Source organism: Portunus trituberculatus, chromosome 47 (assembly GCF_017591435.1).
Source record: "Portunus trituberculatus isolate SZX2019 chromosome 47, ASM1759143v1, whole genome shotgun sequence".
NCBI classification, from domain to species: domain Eukaryota; kingdom Metazoa; phylum Arthropoda; class Malacostraca; order Decapoda; family Portunidae; genus Portunus; species Portunus trituberculatus.
The window spans coordinates 21,523,793-21,547,253 of NC_059301.1; the positions used below are offsets into that span (position 1 = coordinate 21,523,793).

General features: G+C 35.8%; 1 protein-coding gene across 6 annotated transcripts in view; it reads left to right on the top strand.

The window, feature by feature from the left end:
- Positions 1 to 304: 304 nt before the first annotated feature.
- The window catches only part of LOC123520603 (ubinuclein-1-like), a 60,964-nt gene continuing 37,807 nt past the window's right edge, over positions 305 to 23,461 (top strand). For 5 of the 6 annotated variants that reach the window (XM_045283034.1, XM_045283033.1, XM_045283035.1 and 2 more), the window contains exons 1-12: positions 305 to 564; positions 5,023 to 5,151; positions 6,117 to 6,224; positions 6,333 to 6,479; positions 7,342 to 7,446; positions 9,193 to 9,361; positions 9,539 to 9,691; positions 9,955 to 10,169; positions 11,644 to 11,732; positions 14,773 to 14,931; positions 15,419 to 15,499; positions 23,450 to 23,461. The exon at positions 23,450 to 23,461 is cut by the window's right edge and continues 24 nt beyond it. In XM_045283034.1, coding sequence (XP_045138969.1) covers positions 400 to 564; positions 5,023 to 5,151; positions 6,117 to 6,224; positions 6,333 to 6,479; positions 7,342 to 7,446; positions 9,193 to 9,361; positions 9,539 to 9,691; positions 9,955 to 10,169; positions 11,644 to 11,732; positions 14,773 to 14,931; positions 15,419 to 15,499; positions 23,450 to 23,461 — 1,532 coding nt within the window. In that variant the 5' untranslated portion in view covers positions 305 to 399. The remainder of the gene's footprint in view (positions 565 to 5,022; positions 5,152 to 6,116; positions 6,225 to 6,332; positions 6,480 to 7,341; positions 7,447 to 9,192; positions 9,362 to 9,538; positions 9,692 to 9,954; positions 10,170 to 11,643; positions 11,733 to 14,772; positions 14,932 to 15,418; positions 15,500 to 23,449) is intronic. The other variant, XM_045283037.1, reaches the window with a different exon arrangement.

Sequence of the window (23,461 nt, forward strand, 5' to 3'; positions counted from 1 at the left end):
ATTTTTCACAAACTTATGTCTTATTATGGTCAAGTGAATATTTAAGTTTCTTTAAAAAGACAATACCATGTTTAAGTATTTTCTTTGTAATGAAGATTTTTACAAGTTATACTGTTGTTGATTTATAGTACAGAAGATTGATGCTTCACTTCAAGGCTCAGCATTTTTCTCAATATATGAAAACAAAGGATTTTAATAAGGTAATTCTCTAAACAAGTGATAATTACTACAAATATTTTATCGTCTCCCTTTCTTTGGCGCCAGATGTAGCATTTAAAACAGCGCATGCGCAAAGAATGCAGTAGTGAAAGATGGAAGGAAGAAGGGAGGTGTTTGAATGTTTGTGATCCTAAATACGTGTGGTTTATACATTATTTGAATGAAAACATCAAAGGAATTATGACGGAACCAAAGAAAGTAGCTTTTTCTACCCTTGGTTCTATGAAAAAAGAAAAGAAACGTGAGAAAAAGGTGAAAAGCTTGCGTATTGCTTTGACACTAGCAGAGTCCAATGAGAAGTCGTGTCCGGAGTTCAACTATCGAGAACTGCTCGCCCAGAGACTGGTGAGTAACATGGCTAGATTTTAAGTTAAAGGTTTAGTTAAAGAGGTGGGTGAAAACTATTCATTCAGCATTTCATATCCTTCATGGTCAGCCTCTGAACGCCTCCGAAGAGGCAGGATGGTGACTGCGGTGGCCAGGGAGAGGCCGGGAGAATAAGGCAGATGGACATGTTGTGTGGCGCTCGTCTGGGGGACACACCCGCTGTCTAGTGCTGTGGACACCACCACTAGCCTGTGGGAAACCTATTTGATTGGTATTATCGCTTTGACACCCGCTCCGGCTTTCCTGGATCCTAGGACATGATCCTCAGTAGCAGGACTGACTCGGGGACGTCCCCGAGTTTTGGGTGGCCATGAAGCATGACCTCAAGGGTATGTAAGGGGCCGTAGCACCCCAAGGGTAAGGGAGACCGAAACCTCATTCCTCCCCAAACATGGCAATGTACAAATGAGGTGCTTGTGGTAAAGCATAAGGCTTATCCAGTGCTTGAGAGAAGGTCGTTTCGTGAAAGAGACGGTAGGCAGGTTCTTTGGTGCCAGGGGCCTGTAGGCTGTAGCCGAGTGATACTTGAGTACTGCCATGGGAGGTGCGGAGGAGGAGGAGGACCAGGAAGGTGCTGCTGCTGCTGTCATTGGCTCTGGGAGGTGCTGTGAGCCGTCGGGTAGTAACCATAGTCCGGCCTCTCGCCTTTTCGTACCTCTAACCCAGCTATTCTCGAGGACTATTGCATACCTTTCACCATTCACCATTTCCCTTCAAGGGTGTCCTTCGTGGGTCCCTGAGCGTGGAATATATTGTTGCTGTGATGTATTCATCACACCAAATAATTATAATTGTTTTTTTGTTGTTGATGGTGTTAAACTGGAATACTGGTGGTGTTAGTTTCTAAGTGTGTTCAGGTCATACAAAACTTAATAATCTTTCCTCGAAAGGTGATAATGTGGTGGGTGTAGGATTTTTATCATGTTGCTTTATTATCAGTCGCAAACTTGCAACTCGCGACTTTTTTCTACTGACATGACGAGACATGGAGGTGGATGCGGTGTTCCCTCAGTGAGGCTGGTAGATTCACAGCATGAGGAACTGCCTGCTTGGGGAGTTGTAACGTGGTACGTGGCGGGGGTCGAGGACGAGGAAGGGAGGGCTGGGTGTAGAGTGAGGTGGAGCATTGGGGTCGATTATCATAATAGTAAGACTGCTCAGACAGCTTCCAGTCAGGGATGGATGGGGCTCGACACGCCACGGTTGCCCGCGTGAGTGACGTACGTGAGCATACGCACGCACCACTGTTCTCCCCATACTTTTACGCATGCTGCTCATTTTGGAGGATAGACAGCCTAAATATATACTTTGGACCACAGCCGTAGTAGAAACTGGTCACGTGGTCACCCCAAGAATCGATGAAGCAAATCAGGACTTCGTCAAAATTATATCGTTTAAATCTGTGTTAGTGTTCGGACAGGATGCCGGAGTGAAATAGTTTCCAGTCAAAAGTTAGATGTGGAGACATGTCCATTGCATTCCTGTTCAAGGTTGTTGATAATGTGTCGCATTATTTAGTGAAGGTGAAACAGTTGCAGTCTCGCATTTCACCTGTCGGGCTGAGGTTACTGTAGGAACCTAGAGGTGAGCGCTTAAATTTCGCACCTACAGAGAAGAGGCATATGGTACACTGCACTATTTGGACTTGTTTTTGCATTCACTTGATTTGTTTATATTTGTTTGATTTTCATGACAATTCAAGATGACCCTCCCTCAACCCCCCAACCTGTTGGATTACACCCCCCCCCCTTTCCCTTACTTCTCAGCCTGTGCCTTCTGGCTTGGAGCGTCGGGGGGGTAGTTGACGGTGGGGGCGTGGTGGGCGGGGCTTATCTTCGTGGCTCGCGCGGTCATTGGTGGGCGTGGGGCCCGGGCGCGTATTAGCCGTGGGCGTGGTGGGCGCGGGCGCGGGCGTGTGGGTGCTGACGTCACCGAGCGTAGTGACGTCAGTCCTCCACAATGACGTCGCGGGCGGCGGCCCCACGTGTGTCTGGGAGCGTGATGTCAGCCGCGGGGAGGCCGCCCGCTGCCTTCCTCACTCATCACGGCTTGCGCTGGGAACCTACCGCCGCCGCCACCGCCACCACCACCATAATGCCTCCCCGCTGTCTTGTGCTGTCAAGATATCTATCCATCCATTTTTTTTTCTTGTTTTTCTTAAACCACATTGCACACTGCATTGTTTATAATGTTCGGGTGTCCTTCGTTGATCATTTGGAAGTGTAAAATTTGAGCCAATTGGTGCTGTAGACGTCCAGAACAAAGCAGTAAAGGAAGTGAGACAAAGGATTAGGATAGTATGAGAGAATAGGTGTTACTGGAGAATATATGTATGTGTTACTCTAATGTTTTATAATACTGTTTCTTTTTATGTAGAATAGAAGGAAAACCAACTAAATTGTTGAAGTGGAGACGAGGAAAAGTAGGAGAGGAAGGACAGTTAGAGTAGAATTGAATTGCCTTGTGGCAGGTTCAACGTAGTGGCCCGATGAAACAGTATGGATCCATAAATACCATATTGCATCTTTACAATAGTTGGAACAAAACACACGTCTTCACCAACCATTGTACCATTTTATATAATTATACCATTGTATACTGACTTAATTAACCTTTTTATTGTAAATATTTGTATGTATGATTGTGTAATATTATCATAGTCTTACCATAAACTTCATTATAGATTTGCCATATATATTCGTTGTTACGACGCACCATGAAATATTACGAAGTTCTGCCTGTGTGTATGTGTCGTCTCATTAAAATTTTTCTGACTGACAAAATTTTATTTCTTTTTGGTGAAAACACGTTAGTAGTGGAAGTAACCATCAGGGAAGATATTCTAGCACCATTTAAACACCATTGCTGGTCAGCTGCAGGAAATAAAACGCCACCCTCTCCCTTCCCAACCCTTTATCTTCTTGAGCGGAGTATCCGCCTTGTTCCTATTTTCACTTTTTTTTTTTTTTTGTGTGTGTGTGTGTGTGTGTGTGTGTGTGCTACACTTCATTCACGTTCTGCTTTGTCGTCCCTTATGGTCTCTGACTGACTCGGCTTTTATTTGTCAAACTTGTGTTCGTGATTACATTCATACTATGAATAATTTTTTTCTCTCTCTCCTGGACAGTGTTAATTATTACTGAATATGCATATTGACCACGTATCTCATTCTTCAAGAATTTGCTGTAACTCATTTCTTAGTTCAGTGATGGAGTAACTCAACTGTAGTTGTTTCCATTATTAGGACTGGCCATTGCCAAGGAAGACCCTTTCATTATGCATATTTATGATTCCAAATACACATTCTTATCAGAAACTTTATTAAAATGCGTGTATTGTGGTCATGAACGTATTTCGGGACTTGAGTTGTGTTGCTTTACGTAAGCCAACAGATCCGTCAACCTATTGGTCAAGCTTTCTTTTCACAGCCACTGGTCAGTCCCCTCCCCTCTTATCCATTCAGTTACTCCGCATTTCATCTTTCATCTCCATTACATACAACAAATGCGTTTTGCGCACTCATTATTTTCATCGATTCTTCACATCAAACAATTAATGTATTTGGCCATTTTCATTAATCCCGTACTGGTTTGTTCTGCATAATTATGCAACTACTGTGGCAAATATATATTCCTTTAAACTGAGATATTTGGATTCATGCTCTACCTTTATTTTTCTCCATTGATTTTTTTTTTTTTTTTAGAATCATTCACCCTTTATCTACTTTCAATTACTATTAAGCTTACCTTGGTTTACATTTTCTATCTGATTTAGCATTTTGCACACAATGTCAAACATTTCCAATTTTTTATAGGTCTCTCATATCATATTCTGCCATTAGGACTTTCTTTTTATCAACAAACAAATTATATTCAGAGTAGAGTATCATCATTTACTCATCACCTAAAAATCACCAGTTCTCTCTCTCTCTCTCTCTCTCTCTCTCTTCACATAAATGCACTTAGAATATTCTATTTTGTATTTTATTTTAGAATAGCTACTTAGCAGTTTGGCATGTGAAATATTTATCTCATTATATCTACATTATGAGGTAATTATTGAGATTAGCTGAGTTACTTCTTCAAATCACATAAAGCTGGAGTACAATGTTAGTAGACACATCATGAAACATGTCAATTACAATTGCTGATTAGTTTTGCATAGGGAAACTCTATGGTTAGGAACTGATTTGGTTTATCATGTGACCAAGTGAAAATCTTATTAGCATAATGCCAGGTTCTTTTACTATTTATGTTAGCCATATATATGTGAGGTGCATATGAAACAGTGTTTCTAGTTGATTAACTCTTGATTTTTCCTCCTCCTCTCTCTCTCTCTCTCTCTCTCTCTCTCTCTCTCTCTCTCTCTCTCTCTCTCTCTCTCTCTTTTTTTTTTTTTTTTTTTTTATCTTAATAGCATGAGAGATTAGGAAAGAAGAATTTGGGTGATGTGATAAATGGACCGTCGCTGGACCCCTCCGATCCTTTCTGCACTGATGAGGATGCTGCACTGAAGGCCTTGGCAAAAAAGTTTGAAACAAAATATGTGAGTAGCAGCCTCAGATCAGTATATACCCTTTCTGTGGCATGTTTACTTTTGGAAAGAGTCAGATATGTCATAGCTGGAGAAGAAGTAGTCAGACTAACTTGAGGATTTTGGTGAGCTTGGTCAAGAATTCTTGATCTTGTGTGAATAATGGGGCATGGCATTGCTTTGAGGTATCTACCTGTTAACTGACTCCAACATGTCTGATCTCTTGCATCAAACTGCATTCTTTACACCTGATCTAAGATTCCTAAGCCAAGTACCAAATTCCTCAGGTTTACCAGACTCAACACTCTCCAAGCATGACTCCATGTGCTATTTGGCTGACCCCAGAGGTGATACTGCCACCATAAGGGTTCTGATTTGAGAAGTGAGATCTTGTACAAAACAGATTGCCACACCTAATATGCATCCTAGAACAGGACCTTCAGAAATGTTTCCAGCAATGGAAGGACTATTTTGTGGCCTCAAGGGATGTGATACAGTATGAGTGACATTAAAGATAAGATCCAAAAGTTAAGTCACTTTCTGCCACCAGTCATAAAATCAAATATTTTCAATGGAACTTATTATTTTTTTATTTTATTATTATTTTTTTTTTTAGTTGATGAGACACTCAGAAAAGCTTGTCTGCTCTCAATAGAAAATTGCATGATCATTACAAACCTTGGTGGAATTTCTAATGCATTTTTTTTTTTTTTTTCAGAAATTTATTTATCCTTTTGCATATAATTTGAAATGCTTTTCTTGTTCTGTGTTTTGCATTGCAGAGGAGATTCATGATGTTTCACATACAATTGTATACATTAGTCATAAAGTAGCCATAAATAGAGTTCCAAAAGCTATCATAAAAGAGCACCAAGTTGTGAAAAGCTTCAAACTATAATTATGTCCTTGTTTTTTAGAAAATATTCTTGTTCTTGATATAGTGATCTAAGTCTGTAATATTTACTGATTGCTTGCAGGGTACTGCCACACCAAACAGAAAAAAGAAAAGGAGAAAAGAAAATGATTTTTCAACTTTGGGAGAAGGCTATGATGAGACTGACCCATTCATCGACAATTCTGATGCAGTATGTTTCTTTGGCGGGGAATTTCTTAAGACATAACTGTTCTGAAAATATTAAATTCTTCTGCATTACTGAGACCTTTACTGATTTTTTTTTTTTTTTTTTTTCCAGTTTGATGAAGTGGTGCCTACACATTTGGAAACCAAACATAGAGGGTTTTATATTAACTCAGGTGAATTGGATTTTGAAACTGTTCCAGATATTAGTAGTGAAGAAGAAACTGCATCTAGTGAAAGTGATGTGCGAAAAAGAAGACCGGTATGTTCACATTTAACATTTATATGGATAATATTCATACATATTATATTCCTGTATTTGGCTATTTGTAACACAAGGCTAGATTTATGCTCATAGTGTCCTATCTCCCTATCTGTTATCAGCTACCTAGGCTGCAATTTCTCTGACATTCCTTGCTGCTTAAACTTTGTATCTATGTCACATCTCAGCAACTAAGTCTTTAGAGGAGAGAGGACTTGTCTGTATTGTGAGAAGATCAATTACACTGTGTACTTAACACTCCATAGCTGAGCCTGATAGTGAAGCTGTTACATCTTAGTAGAACTATGTGTTTCTTTACACCCAATTTTGTTTGTTAATGAAACCATATGTGAGTAGGCCTTCAGTAGAGGATCTCAAGACTGCATCTCCATTCATGCATACACAACTGTCTTCCATTCATCCCTGTTATTTATAATCAATCTTCAAACTGTATTTTGATTGAATGCATAGTCCTCTCTCTCTCTCTCTCTCTCTCTCTCTCTCTCTCTCTCTCTCTCTCTCTCTCTCTCTCTCTCTCTCTCTCTCTCTCTCTCTCTCTCTCACTGGGTAAATTTTCTTTAGAGATTTTCTCCATGTCCTAACCACTGTAGCATTCCTTGCTGTGCTCATTCAGCTAGCTCTTATTATGATATTAATTCTCCTGACCTCTTCATTCATGACTTCATTCATACATATGACTTAATACAAGTTCTTTAAGTTCCCCATTACTTTTATTTATTTATTTATTTTTTCCATAGAGCATAAAGACATGTGGGTTCTTATAGTCATACACACTTCTACCTTCAACTTGAGACCTTCTTATTTGTGTTATTCAGTAACCTGTAATGCATGTGTCTTCCAGAATCAGATATCATCAGATGATGAGGGTGAGAATGAGGAAGGAGTGGATGAAAAAGATAAGGAAGAAGAGGGTGAGGAAGATGATGAGGAAGGTCAAATGAAGAAGGTATGTAGTCTTGGTTCAGGTTTAACAAATTAGAAACCAGTTTAGTTTTTGTGGTTAAGATTATTGTGTTTTATATTGTTCCTCTTTATCAAATATTTCAATGCAGTGGACAGTGTACGTAGTAGCTAGTGAAAATGCAATGTTGCTCATGATGTTATGAAGAAAGAATTGTTAAATTTATAAAATTTATGTTTATTTATCAGTGTATATATATGTGTATATATATATATATATATATATATATATATATATATATATATATATATATATATATATATATACATACAGTGGAGACTTAATACTCGAACGTCTAAATACTCAAACTTTTCAATACTTGAACGCAAAAGTTTGATTTTATACTAAAAAATACCTTATAGTCAAATGTTCACACCCGTGGTTGTTAACAAAGGCTCCCTGGTGTCCCCTTTCCCCCTCCGCCACTTGTGACTTGCTGCCGCGGTCATCAGAATAACATTCTCCTGCATTCTATCAGTAGTTTTTCATTTATAAACTTGCATTAACAGCAAAGGCTTATTAGTGGTGAAAATATCTGGTAATCAAACTGCCACACATTTGGTAGTATATAAAGCTCTGCCATCTCCCTTTTCACAGCCGCCACTGTACCGTTCTGATACTGTATTACTGGTAATACCTGTATACCGATGCCGGTGCACATCCTTAGTCCTGCCGTAGTCTTGAGTAAAACAACATTCTTCTGCATTTTGTTTGGTAGTTTTTTATTTAGAAACTTACGATTGTACCAAAGAGGCTTATTAATGATGAAAATAAGGAATCTGGTGAGAGTGCAAGTGTTCGTGAGCCACAGTACTCCATTAGTGGATTCACAGGAATCACACCAGCAGAAAAGTTACAAAGATGTTTTCATGGATGGTGACTTATCCTCCGGCGACCTCCCTCCTCCTCCCCACCTTTCTCCTCTCCTCTTCTACATTATCCATTTCCAGCCTTCACTTACGGTATGTACAAATCAAAATTGTAAAAAAAATACATTGAAATTTTTATAAACTTGAGCTTTTGCTAAGAATAGAATGAATTACCTGATTTATAGGTATCAATAGTCAAACTTTTTAATACTCAAACAGTCATTTGGAACTAATTAAGTTTGAGTGTTGAGTCTCCAACTGAGTGTGTGTGTGTGTGTGTGTGTGTGTGCGTGCGTGCGTGCGTGCGTGTGTGCGTGTGTGCGTGTGTGTGTATGAGTGTATATATATATATATATATATATATATATATCAGCATCCCTCACTCATCATACACATTCCCAGTAGCACCTATATACCTTCTCAATCTTTTTAGTCTTAGACCTTTGAGGAAATGCCTCACTGTCTTTACTGCTTAAGACATGTTGCTTACCTGGACCTCTATGCATCAGAGCTTAACAGTAGAACTGGTTTACTGTTGGAGATCCATGATAGTCTGTTTCCTACATCTGATTGGACTAGGAAAAGAAAGCAAAAAATCCAGACTGTTTAAATGAGCTACTTGATTAATGAGTGTGGTGTAAGAAGAATGGATAGTGAAAGTAATGATAAAAGTATGCCAAGTAAAGAGAAAACTATAAATGTAGAAGAGTTGAAGGCTCAGAAGCATTATTCTGAAGTGGTTTAGTTACACAGCAAAAGTGGCAGAAATTCAGAGGACTATAATAGAGCATGTGTACATGAGTACTGTATAATAGATGTAGTGGAGTGAATAAATCTTGTATAAATTGAAATTGTTTTTCAGAGAAAACTTTGTGAGAATGGATTCATACGCCACAAAAAGCGCAAGTTGGATGAAGGTGAGTTGTTAAGGAGAAGAAAAAAGATGATTGGCCAGTTCAATGCTAAGAATCTAGAGAAGAAAGATTCAGACCAGGAAACAGAGAAGCCCCTTAATGGCAATGAGAGCAAAGGTAATGTACTCCATCAAGGTGTGCCTTTTACATATGAGATAAAAAATTTCTCTCTCTCTCTCTCTCTCTCTCTCTCTCTCTCTCTCTCTCTCTCTCTCTCTCAGTACAATAGATGAGGCTAAAAGCTTTTGAATTATAAGAGGTTGTCGCTATTCATTATGTATATGTGTTTACCAGGAGAGGTGGCTCCCAGTGAGGAGAACATCAAGGCTAGCATAGAAGCAGTGGTGAACAAGGCAAGACAAGAGGCTGTAGAACTGAAAGAAGAGAGTGATGAATCTCAGTCATCAAGTTCTAACTCCTCCTCTTCTGACAGTGACTCCTCTGGCAGTAAGTATACTATTTTTGCCTCTTAATTGTTGATGCACTACTTAGCATTCCCCACACACACAAGACAGTTAATAATGTTTGTTTTTTTGGACTTTGTTGCATAAGCTGTACATAACGCACCCAGTTAGCAAGTATGATGTTGAGAGCTTGCCTTTCAGTGTATTGAAAGGAATTTTAAGAATTTGGTTTATATTCTTTCTTACTAGAAAAGCAACACTGATATTATGAAATTCTTTGACAATGCTAAAAAAATTTCCTCTCAGGTTCCTCCTCGAGTGGTAGTGACTCAGATGAAGAAGGAGGCCAACAAGAGGAGGAACCCCAAAGAGACCAGGAGAATGAGGAGGTCAATGAAGAGGAAGAGGAAGAAGGAGGAGAGGAAGCAGATGCTCCTAGTGTTTCAAGTGATGCTCAACCTGCTTCAGACACGGAGGACAATATCCCTTTGCCTGACAACCTGCCAATAGACCTCACTCAGGTGGGTGCTGTGTTGGTGTCTTTTGTGCCATGCTTAGAAAAGACAAGAACTGTGTTTTAGATGGCTGCTGGTGTGACAACCTTCAAGCATGTTAACCCCTTCCCAGCGGAGGATCTATATATAGATATTTCTGACTTTTTGTCGGATCGTCTATATATAGACACTTGTTCTTATTTTACTGCACTTAAGTTATAGCGTCGTCTATATATAGACGATTCTTTGCAAATAACAAAATTTATAAAATAGATCATTTTGCATCTCAACTACCCAATCACTGGTCAAAATGACCTCACAAGGCCGGTCACGTGACGCTTGTGGTTTGTTGATGGTGGATATGTGCTACAGACATAAACTAATACTGGAAGTTTTTGCATTGTTTACACTTTTTTTTTTTTTTTATCATTATCCTATCATGTCAAACTATACCACACGCCAGCAACATAGCCTAAAAATGAATAGGTACAAAACAAGTATGTATATGAAAAATAAAAAGAAAAGTGGAAGTAAATTACATCCATGTCACAAGTACTGGATGTGAGTAACTAAAACATTCATACAAGCATATTAACAAATATTATCACCAATCGAACACAAACAACACTTACATAGAGATTCAATTGTCTGTTCAGTTTTGCAGCATAGTCTATATATAGATGTCACTTGCTCAGTTTTGCGGCAGAGTCTATATATAGATTCAATTGTTTGTTCAGTTTTGTGGCGAGTCTATATATAGATGTCAATCAGGAGCACCCATTTGCGGGGAAACTATTATAGACGTATGGATGAAAGTTGATAGCGTCTATATATAGACAATTTTTTTACTTGGTAGTTCGTTCATCATCCCTGTTGCCGGGAAGGGGTTAAAGACAATATATAATTAGATAAATTAATTGTCTTTGGGTGTGTTTATAATCATGTTTCATAGTTTTGAATTGCAAAATAATATATACCATATAACAAGTTCTTCTAAGCATGAATCTGTTTACCTCAGGGATCTCATTATGTTACCTTATTTAGCTTTATAGATCCTTATCTGTGGTCTTTCATTTTACACCTAATTTTCATTTGTATCTTCCGGTCATTGTTTTTCATTATCAGCTTTATTTATTTGTTTGTTTATTCCTTTATTTATTTTTTTATTTATTTGTTTATACTTTTATTGATTTGTATATTTTAGATTTCCTGTTTGTGGAATATAGTTCAGGCTGATGAAAATATGCAAATATGCTTTTTTTTTTTTTTTTTTTTTTTTTTTTTTTTTTGTAATATCTTGATGTAGAAGAGATCTGTGGAATAGAATACATTTAAAAGGTGATATTTTTCTGTAAAAAACAGTTTTCTTATAGTTAGTATATCCTTTACCTCCTCCTTTTTGTTTAAGTGTTGTATATTGCTGTTTCAAATGAACCATCTTATTTTCCCTTTGTCAAAAGTACTTGAACTGTCTATTATTTGAAATGTAATAAATTTGCAGGTAATCAGCCGACTAAAAGAAGAAGGACACACCTGTAAAGGATCGAGTCAAAAGTTCTTTACTGACTCTGTCAACAAATTATTATTAAGGTAAGCCACTTAACAAAGTTTTTTTTTTTTTTTTTTTTTTTTAATAGCACCTTTAGGTTTACTTGAAGAGTACAGGAAGCACTGTTCAGCTTACACCCTTTAGTGACACAGGCAATTTTTATTTATAGTGGTACCCATATTAAAGCCCAAGCGCATAGTTTGTGTGACCACCTAGAACCTGGATATCATGGTGACATGTAAGTAACTTTAAACCACTCAACAAATAGCTAAGTTTCTAAGGCTGTAGGTATGTGGTGGGATTCCAATCTACGCGTGGACGTCTGCCCGATCCTACACTCATCACCTTATCCACTACACCACTGCTTCCCAGTAAGAAGCAATTCAGAATGTGTGCAGACTTCATTGAATTAGGGGAAAGTTTTGAAAAGGATAACATTTTACACAGCTGTCAAAGCTTAGATTTAGAAATAATGGAAGTGTGAGGTGCACTAAAGTTTCAAAAGAGGTTGAGGGTGTAACAAGGATGCATAATGTTACCATGTCTTTTCTTTTTGTTTATGGATAGAGTTGTTAGAAGAAAGGAGAGCTTAGCAGTGTTGGGAGTTGAATGCAAGAGGTAAGGGTAGCGGATGAGAGATTTTCAGAATAATTTTGTATTCTCTACTCTCTAAAGTATATATATATATATATATATATATATATATATATATATATATATATATATATATATATATATATATATATATATATATATATATATATATATATATATATATATATATATATATATATATATATATATATACAGTGGTACCTTGATATACGAGTTTAATTTGTTCCGTGACTTAGCCTGTATCTCAAAAACCTCATATCTCAAAACAATTTTTCGCATAGAAATGCAGTGAAATGCCATTAATCCGTTCCAGCCTCCCCGAAATGAGCACTTTTTTTTTTTAAGAAAATGGTATTTATTATAATTATTGTACAGAAACATGATAAAACATAACAAAAAATAATATAAATAGATAAACTAGGTACTCTTATAAAGTATATTTATCTTGGGGGATGCATTCCACAGGATGCTACTGCATTCCCAACCCTTGTTTGGGACTGTCGATCTGCTGGAGTATACAAATATAGCCACACACAGAAGACTGGGTGCTCTAATAATCACAGAAGAGCTCATTGACAATCCTGTAAACATTATACATTGAATAGATTAAGTTTTAAGTAGGGAGAGAGAGAGAGAGAGGGGCACTGCATTAGTGGTAGAGGTTTGTTTCTCCCCCCTCCATAAGCATCCAGCAGGAGAAGGTTGGGGGAGATAGGATAAATTTGTTTTACCTTTTCAGTTACGTACATATGCATACTTTATTAATGCATTTAAATATATGAAATAACAGCATAAGTTTATTTAGTGTTCTTACCTTAGACTCAGACGTTTTTGGCTAGTGGTGGTAAATGGTGGAGGAGGAGGAGGGAAGGAGGAAAGGATGCAGACACCATTCATACATAAACATTAAACATAAATTAAAACTGCACTTCCTTTAGAAAAAAAAAAGAAAAAAAAAAAAAAAATCGGTAGATAATTTGAAAATTATGAAAGAACAATCACAGTGCATGAGATCCATGGGAAACACATAGATACCATCTTAGGTGAGGCTGTACCAATGTCTTGAGACACCGACTACAGCGGCAACATCCCCAAGACCCATATCTCGAAATTTTGCTTGTATCTCAACATGAAAATTTACGAAATTGTAGCTCATATCTAAAGAAATTCACTGTATATATATATATATATATATATATATATATATATATAGAACCCCGCTTAACAAAGGGGTTACGTAACGTTCCTAAAAAACCCTTCATTAAGCGAATTTTCCTTAAGCGAACCAATTATAACAAGTTTAACCCTTGACTTGAACTTTCATTGAGAGTAAACAAAACGAGAGTGCATCATAGTACAGTAAAAGGTTTAATGAAAGTAAAAATTATGAAGTTAAACATTTAAGCAGTTTAATTTAAGACTAAGTCATTATAATGTACACTAATGTATGTATGTAAATTTTTAATGTTGATGATCTTAAATTTATGAAGGGAGGGAGAGTGGAGCGGAAGTACGCTAGCTGGCAACCTGTGGAATGTAAACAAAGGGTGCATCATTGTACCGCATACAAAACCTGTGTACCACATTTCCACAAGGCTTTCCATTTTATCCACCTCTCCTAAAGATGGCCAACTAGGCCAACAGACATTTAGAGAGATGGACCTGCAGCACTTACAGCAGGAAGACTACACATTGCTGCTAAAAATAGATAAAAACTATTTTGAAAGAGAACAGTGCAAAGTCTGCTGTTGACTTCAATAAAGTATATATATATATGTGTGTGTGTGTGTGTGTGTTTCACTTGTTTCACTGTTTCACTGTTTGATCTGCTGCAGTCTCTGACGAGACAGCCAGACGTTACCCTACGGAACAAGCTCAGAGCTCATTATTTCCGATCTTCGGATAGGCCTGAGACCAGGCACACACCACACACCGGGACAACAAGGTCACAACTCCTCGATTTACATCCCGCACCTACTCACAGCTAGGTGAACAGGGGCTACACGTGAAAGTAGACACACCCAAATATCTCCAACCGGCCGGGGAATCGAACCACGGTCCTTTGGCTTGTGAAGCCAGCGCTCTAACCACTGAGCTACCGGGCATGTCTGTGTGTGTGTGTGTGTGTTTGTGTCTGTCTGTCTGTCTGTCTGTGTGTGTGTGTGTGTGTGTGTGTGTGTGTTGTGTCTGTCTGTCTGTCTTTCTGTCTGTCTGTCTGTCTGTCTGTGTGTGTGTGTGTGTGTGTGTGTGTGTAATGCAATGTACACTAAATGTAGAAAGTGAAAAGAATCATCAAAAGTATAATATTGTTTCTTGGTGGCAGAAATTGAGAGTAAGAAAAGTAGGATGGTGGTTTTGAGAAGGAAGAGTGCTTGAGAGGAAGATATTTATGGTGGACATCAATCCATATACAATGATGATTTTTCACATCTTAACTGAGCAATGATTCTATATTCATATTAACAGCATCGAAATGAAACTAAATAAGCTTGGAGGGAGGAAGAAGACCCAGATTTATAACCATCTGTCCCAACACCTTCCCTGTGGCACCCAGACCCTTGTAAAGCGTGCCAAAAACCTTCTGACAGAGAGGCAAGAAACAAGGCTTCAGGAACCACTCAAAAAGTAAGCTGATTTTTTTCTGTCTATTAGCAAGAACCTGAAATTTAACTAAATTAAGAAGGGAATTACCTTTGAGATTGGGAACTAGAAGGAAAGGCTTTGAAACAAACAATTAACTCATTCTTGACTCTGATTTAAAGAAAAGGACAGCTGTTTGTTCTTGCAATGCATAGTGACATTTTGTTCTTGACTTTCAGGTCATATAAAATCAGGAATAAATGGAAGTTTTGTATTATTTGTGAATAATGTTATTATTCACTGTAATAAAAGATATTGGCAAGATTGAGAGCAGGTATTTGGAATAATGACTATTCAAGAGGATTATTGTACAGTAGTGATAAGAAACATTACAGAGAACAGAGACTGATTAGGTTCATAACAGTTTTCAGGATGTGACATCAAAATAAACACTAAAGATTATGTATTTTTTTCAAATGTTATGCATAACTGCACTGAGGGAGTGAATATTTATGAGATGATAATTATGCAGGCTGAGGGAAGCGGTGGAAGCAGCAATGCCCCCACTGATGGAGAAACATGCCCTTGAGTGTCAGAAGGCAGCAGAGTCCAAGTATGTTTTATCTGTTGTTTCCATTACTATTGGTGTTTGTTGCTATTATTGTGCCTGCTAGGATTTAGCCCAAACCTAAGTGACATTGTGGTGGTGAAACATTGACTGGTTCTTCTCACCACCTATATTGTTACATATTGATAATGATGTGTGTTCTTTATTCCTTTCTACATGATGCAAAACTATAGGACACTGTTCTTTCCTAACTTCCTGTTTTCCAACCATCATTGAACTGCTAATTTTTTCTTGATCATTCATCTATTCATCAATTCCTTAGATCTTCTTCATGGTTAATTCATTCTTCATTTTCTTTACTTACAAGATGCATTACATAAAGAAATGTATGTAGGGTAAGAAAAACATATGTATATGATTAAGTTATTTACTCTATTGGTCATTATTTTCAAGAACAGTTTTTTTTAAATTGATGAGCAAAGAGCTACTTATTCCATACAATTGTTCTCCCAGTACCATTACTCACTTACATTGGAATAAAGAGAAATCATTGAATAGGCAAGATCTTCATTTACATCTTGGACATTGTGCATGAAGATATTAATGTGTGTCTTTATATATTTATTATTTTATTTATTTATTTTTTATTTATTTATTATTTTTTTTTTTTTTTTTTTTTTTCCCTTCTAAATAGTAGTTTCCATAACTTTGCAGTTCAATCTTAATGACTGCTGCTTCATTTCTTTTATCTACCAAAACTCACTAATTACACAAAAGTGGTGCCAGTTAACTTTCTTCATTTATTTATTCATTTGTTATATTTCAAGAGAGAGAGAGAGAGAGAGAGAGAGATTAACTTGTGTTTTCACATTGTATAATAGAAGAGAAGGATATGGTCATGACTAAATGATTAAAGGGACTAAAGAGAAGGCTTTATAGTGGAAAGTGCAAGATAAGTTTTTGTAAATTTGAAAGATAAAATTTACAAAGAATATGAAATGGAAAGTGAGAAGTTTGATTTGGAAATATTCTGCAATGAAAAGAACTTAACTAAATTTGGTTTGGAACTCCATATCCAAAAGAGAAATAGATTGAAGTTACTTACATAGGACTTGGGTGAATGCACACACACAAAGATATGATAGACTTCATAAAAAATTGGACTTGCATCTATTTTGATGCATATGTTAGTAAATTACTTCAAGATTACATAAGTAATATATATATATATATATATATATATATATATATATATATATATATATATATATATACACAGGCAAACCCCGCTTCCCCCAAAAAACCTTCGTTAAGCGAAACTTCGTTAAGTGAACCCATTATAACAAGTTTAACCCCTGACTTGAACTTCCATTAAGAGTAAACAAAGTGAGAGTGCATCATAGTACAGTGAAAGGTTTAATGAAAGTAAAAATTATGAAGTTAAACATTTAGGCAGTTTAATTTAAGTCATTATAATGTACACTAATGTATGTATGTTTTATAATGTTGATGATCTTAAATTTATGAAGGGAGGGAGAGTGAAACAGGAAAGACACTAATCGGCAACCTGTGGAATGTAATCAAAGGGCACATCATTGTATCACATACGAAACTTATGTACCACATTTCCACAAGGCTTTCCATTTTATCCATTGTAGTCACGAGTTCAGGTGGTTCTTTTAGCTTGCAAGAAAGATACGGTCTCACCAGCCTTCTTAATAGAGTCTGCTGACTTGAAAATAGTAGAGACAATAGAGTGAAGATGGTGGCAAGCAATACTATTAGTTTTCTCGCCTCTCGTGTCTGTGAATGATATCCAGCTTCACTTTGAGAGTAAGAGACTTCCTGGTCTTCTTAGCAACGCTAGGCGACATTGCAGGGCGTTTTGGTGGTAAATTGATCAAGGGAAGACGAGCTGGTGCTGACGCTGTTATTGTTTTGAACAGGGGCAATGAGTGGTGAGTGTGTTGTCCACGAGAGGTGCTAGTGTATTCAAAAGCTTGTCGGCTTGCGTGATATGGCGGGCCTTTCAAACTTGGAAAAAATTACCTGGATAAAACTTTGTTAAAGTGAGTTTGGTGTTCGTTAAACGAGCAGATGGTAGTAAAATGAAACTTCGCTGTAGCGAAATTTTGTTGTGTGAACCTTTGTTAAATAGGGGTTGCCTGCATATATATATATATATATATATATATATATATATATATATATATATATATATATATATATATATATATATATATATATATATATATATATATATATATATATATATATATATATAATCTTGAAGTAATTTACTAACTAATGCATCAAAACAAATGTAAGTCCAATTTTTTTATGAAGTCTATCATATCATTGTGTGTGTGCATTCACCCAAGTCGTATGTAAGGAATTTGAGACTAAGTAACTACCATCTATTTCTCTTTTGGATATGGAGTTCCAAATCAAATATATGGAATATATATATATATATATATATATATATATATATATATATATATATATATATATATATATATTTATTTATTTATTTATTTATTTATTTATTTATTTATTTATTTATTTATTATTATTTTTTTTTTTTTTTTTTTTTTTTTTTTTTTTTTTTTTTTTTTGGAGTGGTGGGGAAGGAGGCTGTTGAGTATGGATGTGTTGTTGAAGTCTATAGCAACTTGACCATTATTCTTTTTTTGAAAGGAGCTTTTGTATTTTTCGCACAAGGGTGCGTTTGTCTAGTTGTAGATTTTGGAGGAGTGCGCCAAATTCCATATTGCTCTCGAGGCATCTTTCGGTCCTGTCTGGACCATCTTCAGGAGAAGAGTGAGGAGACTGGGCAGGTAGAGCCTCTTAAGACTGCTAGTGGCAGACACAGTAGGTGTGTGGGGCTGTGAGAGGCTATGAGCTTGCAACTTGGCTGGGGCTAAGGGGTGGCCATTTGGAGGGCAGAGAAACTTGTGGTTGCTGTTGGATGTTGATAGTAGGTTTCTCTACATCCAACAGCATATATATATATATATATATATATATATATATATATATATATATATATATATATATATATATATATATATATATATATATATATATATATATATATAATAAATATATATATATATATAATTATATATAAATATATATATATATATATATATATATATATGTATATTAATTTATTGGCAGAAAAAAATTATTTTAATTTTAAAACCAAAATTTAGTAACATAAATATCAGTGAAAAGTAGACTTTGTTGAATCTTTTGATCCCATAACCATGGCAAACATTTGAATAAACTAGAGAGAATCCAGCCAATAGCAATCAAGATGATGCCAGAGTTGAAAAGCCCAACTTAAAAGGAGAGCTTGTGGGAAATATTGTCAGCCTATGAGAATTAAAAAAAAATTATTAAATCATGATAAATGCTATAAGTGTTATATATATATATATATATATATATATATATATATATATATATATATATATATATATATATATATATATATATATATATTCTACAAGACTTCCATACTCATCCATTCTTGACTCCATGTATGAAAAGATTCAAATATGAGAAGATTCCCCCAGGATGACAATACAGTCTCTCTTCATCTTGCTTGCATCCCTGAACATTTTTGTCTTCTTAGTGATAAATATTATATTAGAGCTTTATACTCCACTGGAAAGAAATGCACAGGCAAGTAAATTCAAGATCAAAAGTTTAACCTTACAGCCTCTTGTGGTCTTAAAGTATTAAGGCAGTGTTGTCATCATGTGATCACAGTATTATATGAGCCTCCCCTTACCATGTGGAGCTAGACAAAAGCATGTAGGTTTTCTATTTGTAGTTGTGCACTGTTAAATGGCAAATTTAAGTGGTGGGTCACAACTGCAGCTAATACTTGAGGAATTGTGCTTCTTATTGTTTAAATATATTTTTTTTACATGTATGTATTCTCTCTCTCTCTCTCTCTCTCTCTCTCTCTCTCTCTCTCTCTCTCTCTCTCTCTCTCTCTCTCTCTCTCTCTGAGAAGAAGCAAGCAAAACAAGCGATCCTTATTAAGAATTCAAAGTATAAGAGATGGTTGATTCTGATAATCTTCATATTATGTAGTGTGCAATGAGTCTCTGGCCTGTGATAAATCTCAGTTTTATTTCCTTGATTACAATAGCATTACTATAGGTGAAGCTTTATGTTGATATACAGTGTAAGTGGTAAGTAGTTTCAGTAGTGGTATTTCTTCTTAATAGTCTACAATACCTTGTAAAATGTTTTTTTTTATTTATTTTTTTATTTTTTTATTTTAATGCATCATTACTGTACATGAGTAATGCCAATGCATGTAAGCATGTCAACTTTTCCTATGTGTGATCATAATTCTCTCTATTTTAATGTTCAGCTTCTTTCTCTTTGAAAGCAGCAAATCTTTCTACTTCTATTTTTCACACTTCTTAATAAGAATTATTATATTTGATATGCACCAAGTTATCATAATCCTCAGTGATTCAGTTGAGGATGATAGTCTCAGCTGAATCATTAGCATTGTATGTATGTCTTTGGAAGGATGACATTCTCAGGTGGAACTGTGTCTGCAATTGTGGTGGCAATTGACTCTGGCAACATTTCATTGCTTTAGCGTAAAGATTGTCTTAATGGAGAAGATTGTTTAGCAGTTTCATAGCCTTATATGGCAACTTTAGATGTTACAGAGAATTATGTAGCCATTGTAGTATATATGTTTTGTCAAAATATTGTTGTATATTGTGCTGGACATCCATGGAGAGCATTCTTAGTTGCTTCCTGAAAGTGCTGCTTTCTCAACTGCTGTTTGAATAGCTAGCATAGTACTTATTTTCTCCCAGATGTGGAAAGTGGTGAAATTTTGTTTTAAAAAACAGTGCATGTGATTCACTCATTTTCAATACTTCCAATATTTTTAAGAGGAGGATTAGTTTTTAATTAGGTTTGAGTTTTTCTGAGATTGGTTTGTTATTTACTAAGTTGGTGGTGATTATGGTTTATGAATTACTCGTACAATGTTTGTAGGACCCTCCAATGTTTTATAGTATTGTTCATCACTGTACTACTTAATTAATGGAGGCTTTTTGACACATGTTAAGATCCCCTTGTGACAGGCAACATGAGTAGAGAATGGTATGGCATTATTGTTTGCTGTGTGGACAAACCCTCCTCCTCTTGCTCATTGTCATGATTATAGTGCACATTTTCTGGGGGTTTTCAAGTAAGTAATGTAGGATTTCAGTCTTGCAGGGAATTCTTTCATTGTTATCTACTTTTGAGTAACTTCCATTATGTTGTTTGTTAGTGAGGCTTTGTAGAAAATTTATTCTTTGCTACAGTTTTGAAATATTATTTTCTCTTGTTCTTTAATATGGCCTTCCATTGCTTAATGTAATGTTTTGCATCTTTTTAGTAATGACCTTCAGGTTTTTACCCTGTCCCTTTATCCTTCACCTATAGAGCAGTGTGACAACACTTTAGATTTTATTTTTATAAGTTTGGTTTAAAGGGAAAAAGTTTCATGTTCTGTTTCTGGATTTACTTCTCTCTCTCTCTCTCTCTCTCTCTCTCTCTCTCTCTCTCTCTCTCTCTCTCTCTCTCTCTCTCTCTCTCTCTCTCTCTCTCTCTCTCTCTCTCTCTCTCTCTCTCTCATAGAAAGTATTAAGGTGAGTATATTACAGAAAGGATAAGAAAGGCTAACTTGCATACATTAATTTTTTGGAGAGGAAAGTAGGTATCAGATTTGTTTTTTTAAGAAAAATGACATGTGATTCTTGATGTTATATTACAACTTGGATGTTGATTTAAAACAAACTTAATAGCTTATAGTATAGTATGTTGTGTACAGGAGTGATTTAGTTATCAAGTAGACTGGGATTAATAAGATTAGTTTTTTGAAAGGCCATTTATTTACCCCTTGGAATATAGAGGGAAGGAAAGTATTGCCTGAAGACTGTATGCATGTGTATAGCAGAAAGTAAAGTATTGTGTCTCAGGATTACTTTATCTGAAGGCAACTGGGCTCAAAGTTCCTTTAAATCGTAATTTTCTTTTTCATTTTACTTACTTATATATTAATTTGTTATAGGTGATAATGTTTATTTTCTACGATCTTTATGTTCGACTTAGTACACTTGACATTCATCTTCATTGCTTTGCACGAGACTTTACAAACAAATAAGGACTGAGGACTATTTCTATTAGCACACCTGCAATATTTATTGTTAAATATTCACTTGTGTCATATGCACTGTTCTAAACTTGTATGCAGTTTCTTCACTTCTTGTACTGAAGATAATGTCTGCATAAAAAAAGCTATCAGCTCTGATTATGCCTGCCTGTGTCTGTCAGACTGTCTCCCTATGCTTACATTAAAAAGAATCTTCAGTAGTTCTATATGATGTAAAATTCTGCTGTATTCTCACCAATAACTTCTCACAGAGATGTCAACCTATGTATACTACATCATTATGTCCCTTCATTAAGAAAAAAGTGTACTGGATGTGTTTTCTCTCTGCTGTACTGGGTGTGTTTGTTCTGCGTTTGCTCTCTCTCTCTCTCTCTCTCTCTCTCTCTCTCTCTCTCTCTCTCTCTCTCTCTCTCTCTCTCTCTCTCTCTCTCTCTCTCTCTCATATGATGGTAAATTTTTCTATTTTTCTCAATATACCATCTCGTACATTTATTTGTTGTGTATGACAAATAAGTACTCTTGCAATGCTATATCCCTGATGGGGAATCTAACACAAACAGCTTGTAAGATCTTTGGTAGTAAATACCACATACAAAGATTTCCTGCCACAACACTTCCTTCTGTCCCTCCATACAATGTACACTCACATACCTTATATACTCCAAGATATCAATAATTAATGTCAACACCAATAATGGCTATTTATGAGTATATATGGAAAGTGCATGTGTGATCGTAATACCTAGTGTAATTGTCAAAAAAAGGAAAAACAAGTGTGCATAATCAGCATGCAAGTCATATAGAAGCATAGGGAAAGAAATTTCAGTGTTAGGTGCTGGAAGTGGTGGAAGAATTTCTGCTCAAAAAAAAAAAAAAAAGCTGACAGTTGCTCTCTTCAAATAATAATAATAATTCTACACATAAATTAATACAAAAATAGAAGAGAATAAGTATATGTACATTGAAAATCAGCCTGTGTACTGATAAAAAAAAAATTCAAAATTACATCTATGTAGCTTTCCTCCAAACTCCTCCACCATCCTTGCATTTGTGGCCACTTGTCTCCATCACACTAGACTTCTTTTTCCTTCTTCTTTCCATGTGATTTTTCATCTCATATTTCCTGTATAGTTTTACATCATGTATTCTATTTCTATCAAAATCATGCTTTAAATGATAAAGGCCCTCAGTATTAAAAAAACAAACATTGTTTTTAAGGGACTTCCTTAATACCACCACCATATTTGTCAAAGTAATGTCAAACTACAGTAGTGGGAAGTTATATTAATTTTCTGTCTTATTCAATTAATATAATTCTAAGTGTGAGTAAATGTCGTAAGTACTTTTCTCATATTTTTACTGTTTTATGAAAGAACTTGTTTCACCATTCTGTTTACAGGGATGTTTTTCATTTTGCCACTGATCTTCTGTTCTATTTTTCTTTATGTAGTTGATGTGTGACATGAAACAGGCTTTCATGACTAGAGGATTTTTATTTTATAATTTTTTTCTTTTTTCTTTTAGATTAATTAATTAGTTCACTTACTCTATTTATTTATTTATTTATTTATATATTTTTTATTGTCTTAGATACATTTACAAACCATAGATATAGGATGATGTGTTCTAACAAGTAAACCCAACAAATTTTGATGAGTAAAGACAAGAGCAAGAACTTAGTTTCATGTTGAAGTGGAAGATTCATTTACTGGTTCAAGGTAGGAATATTTGAAGGATATAATGAGCTGTTGCCAGTAACTGAAGTGTCTTGTCTCACCCACCAACAGCCCCCAACAGTA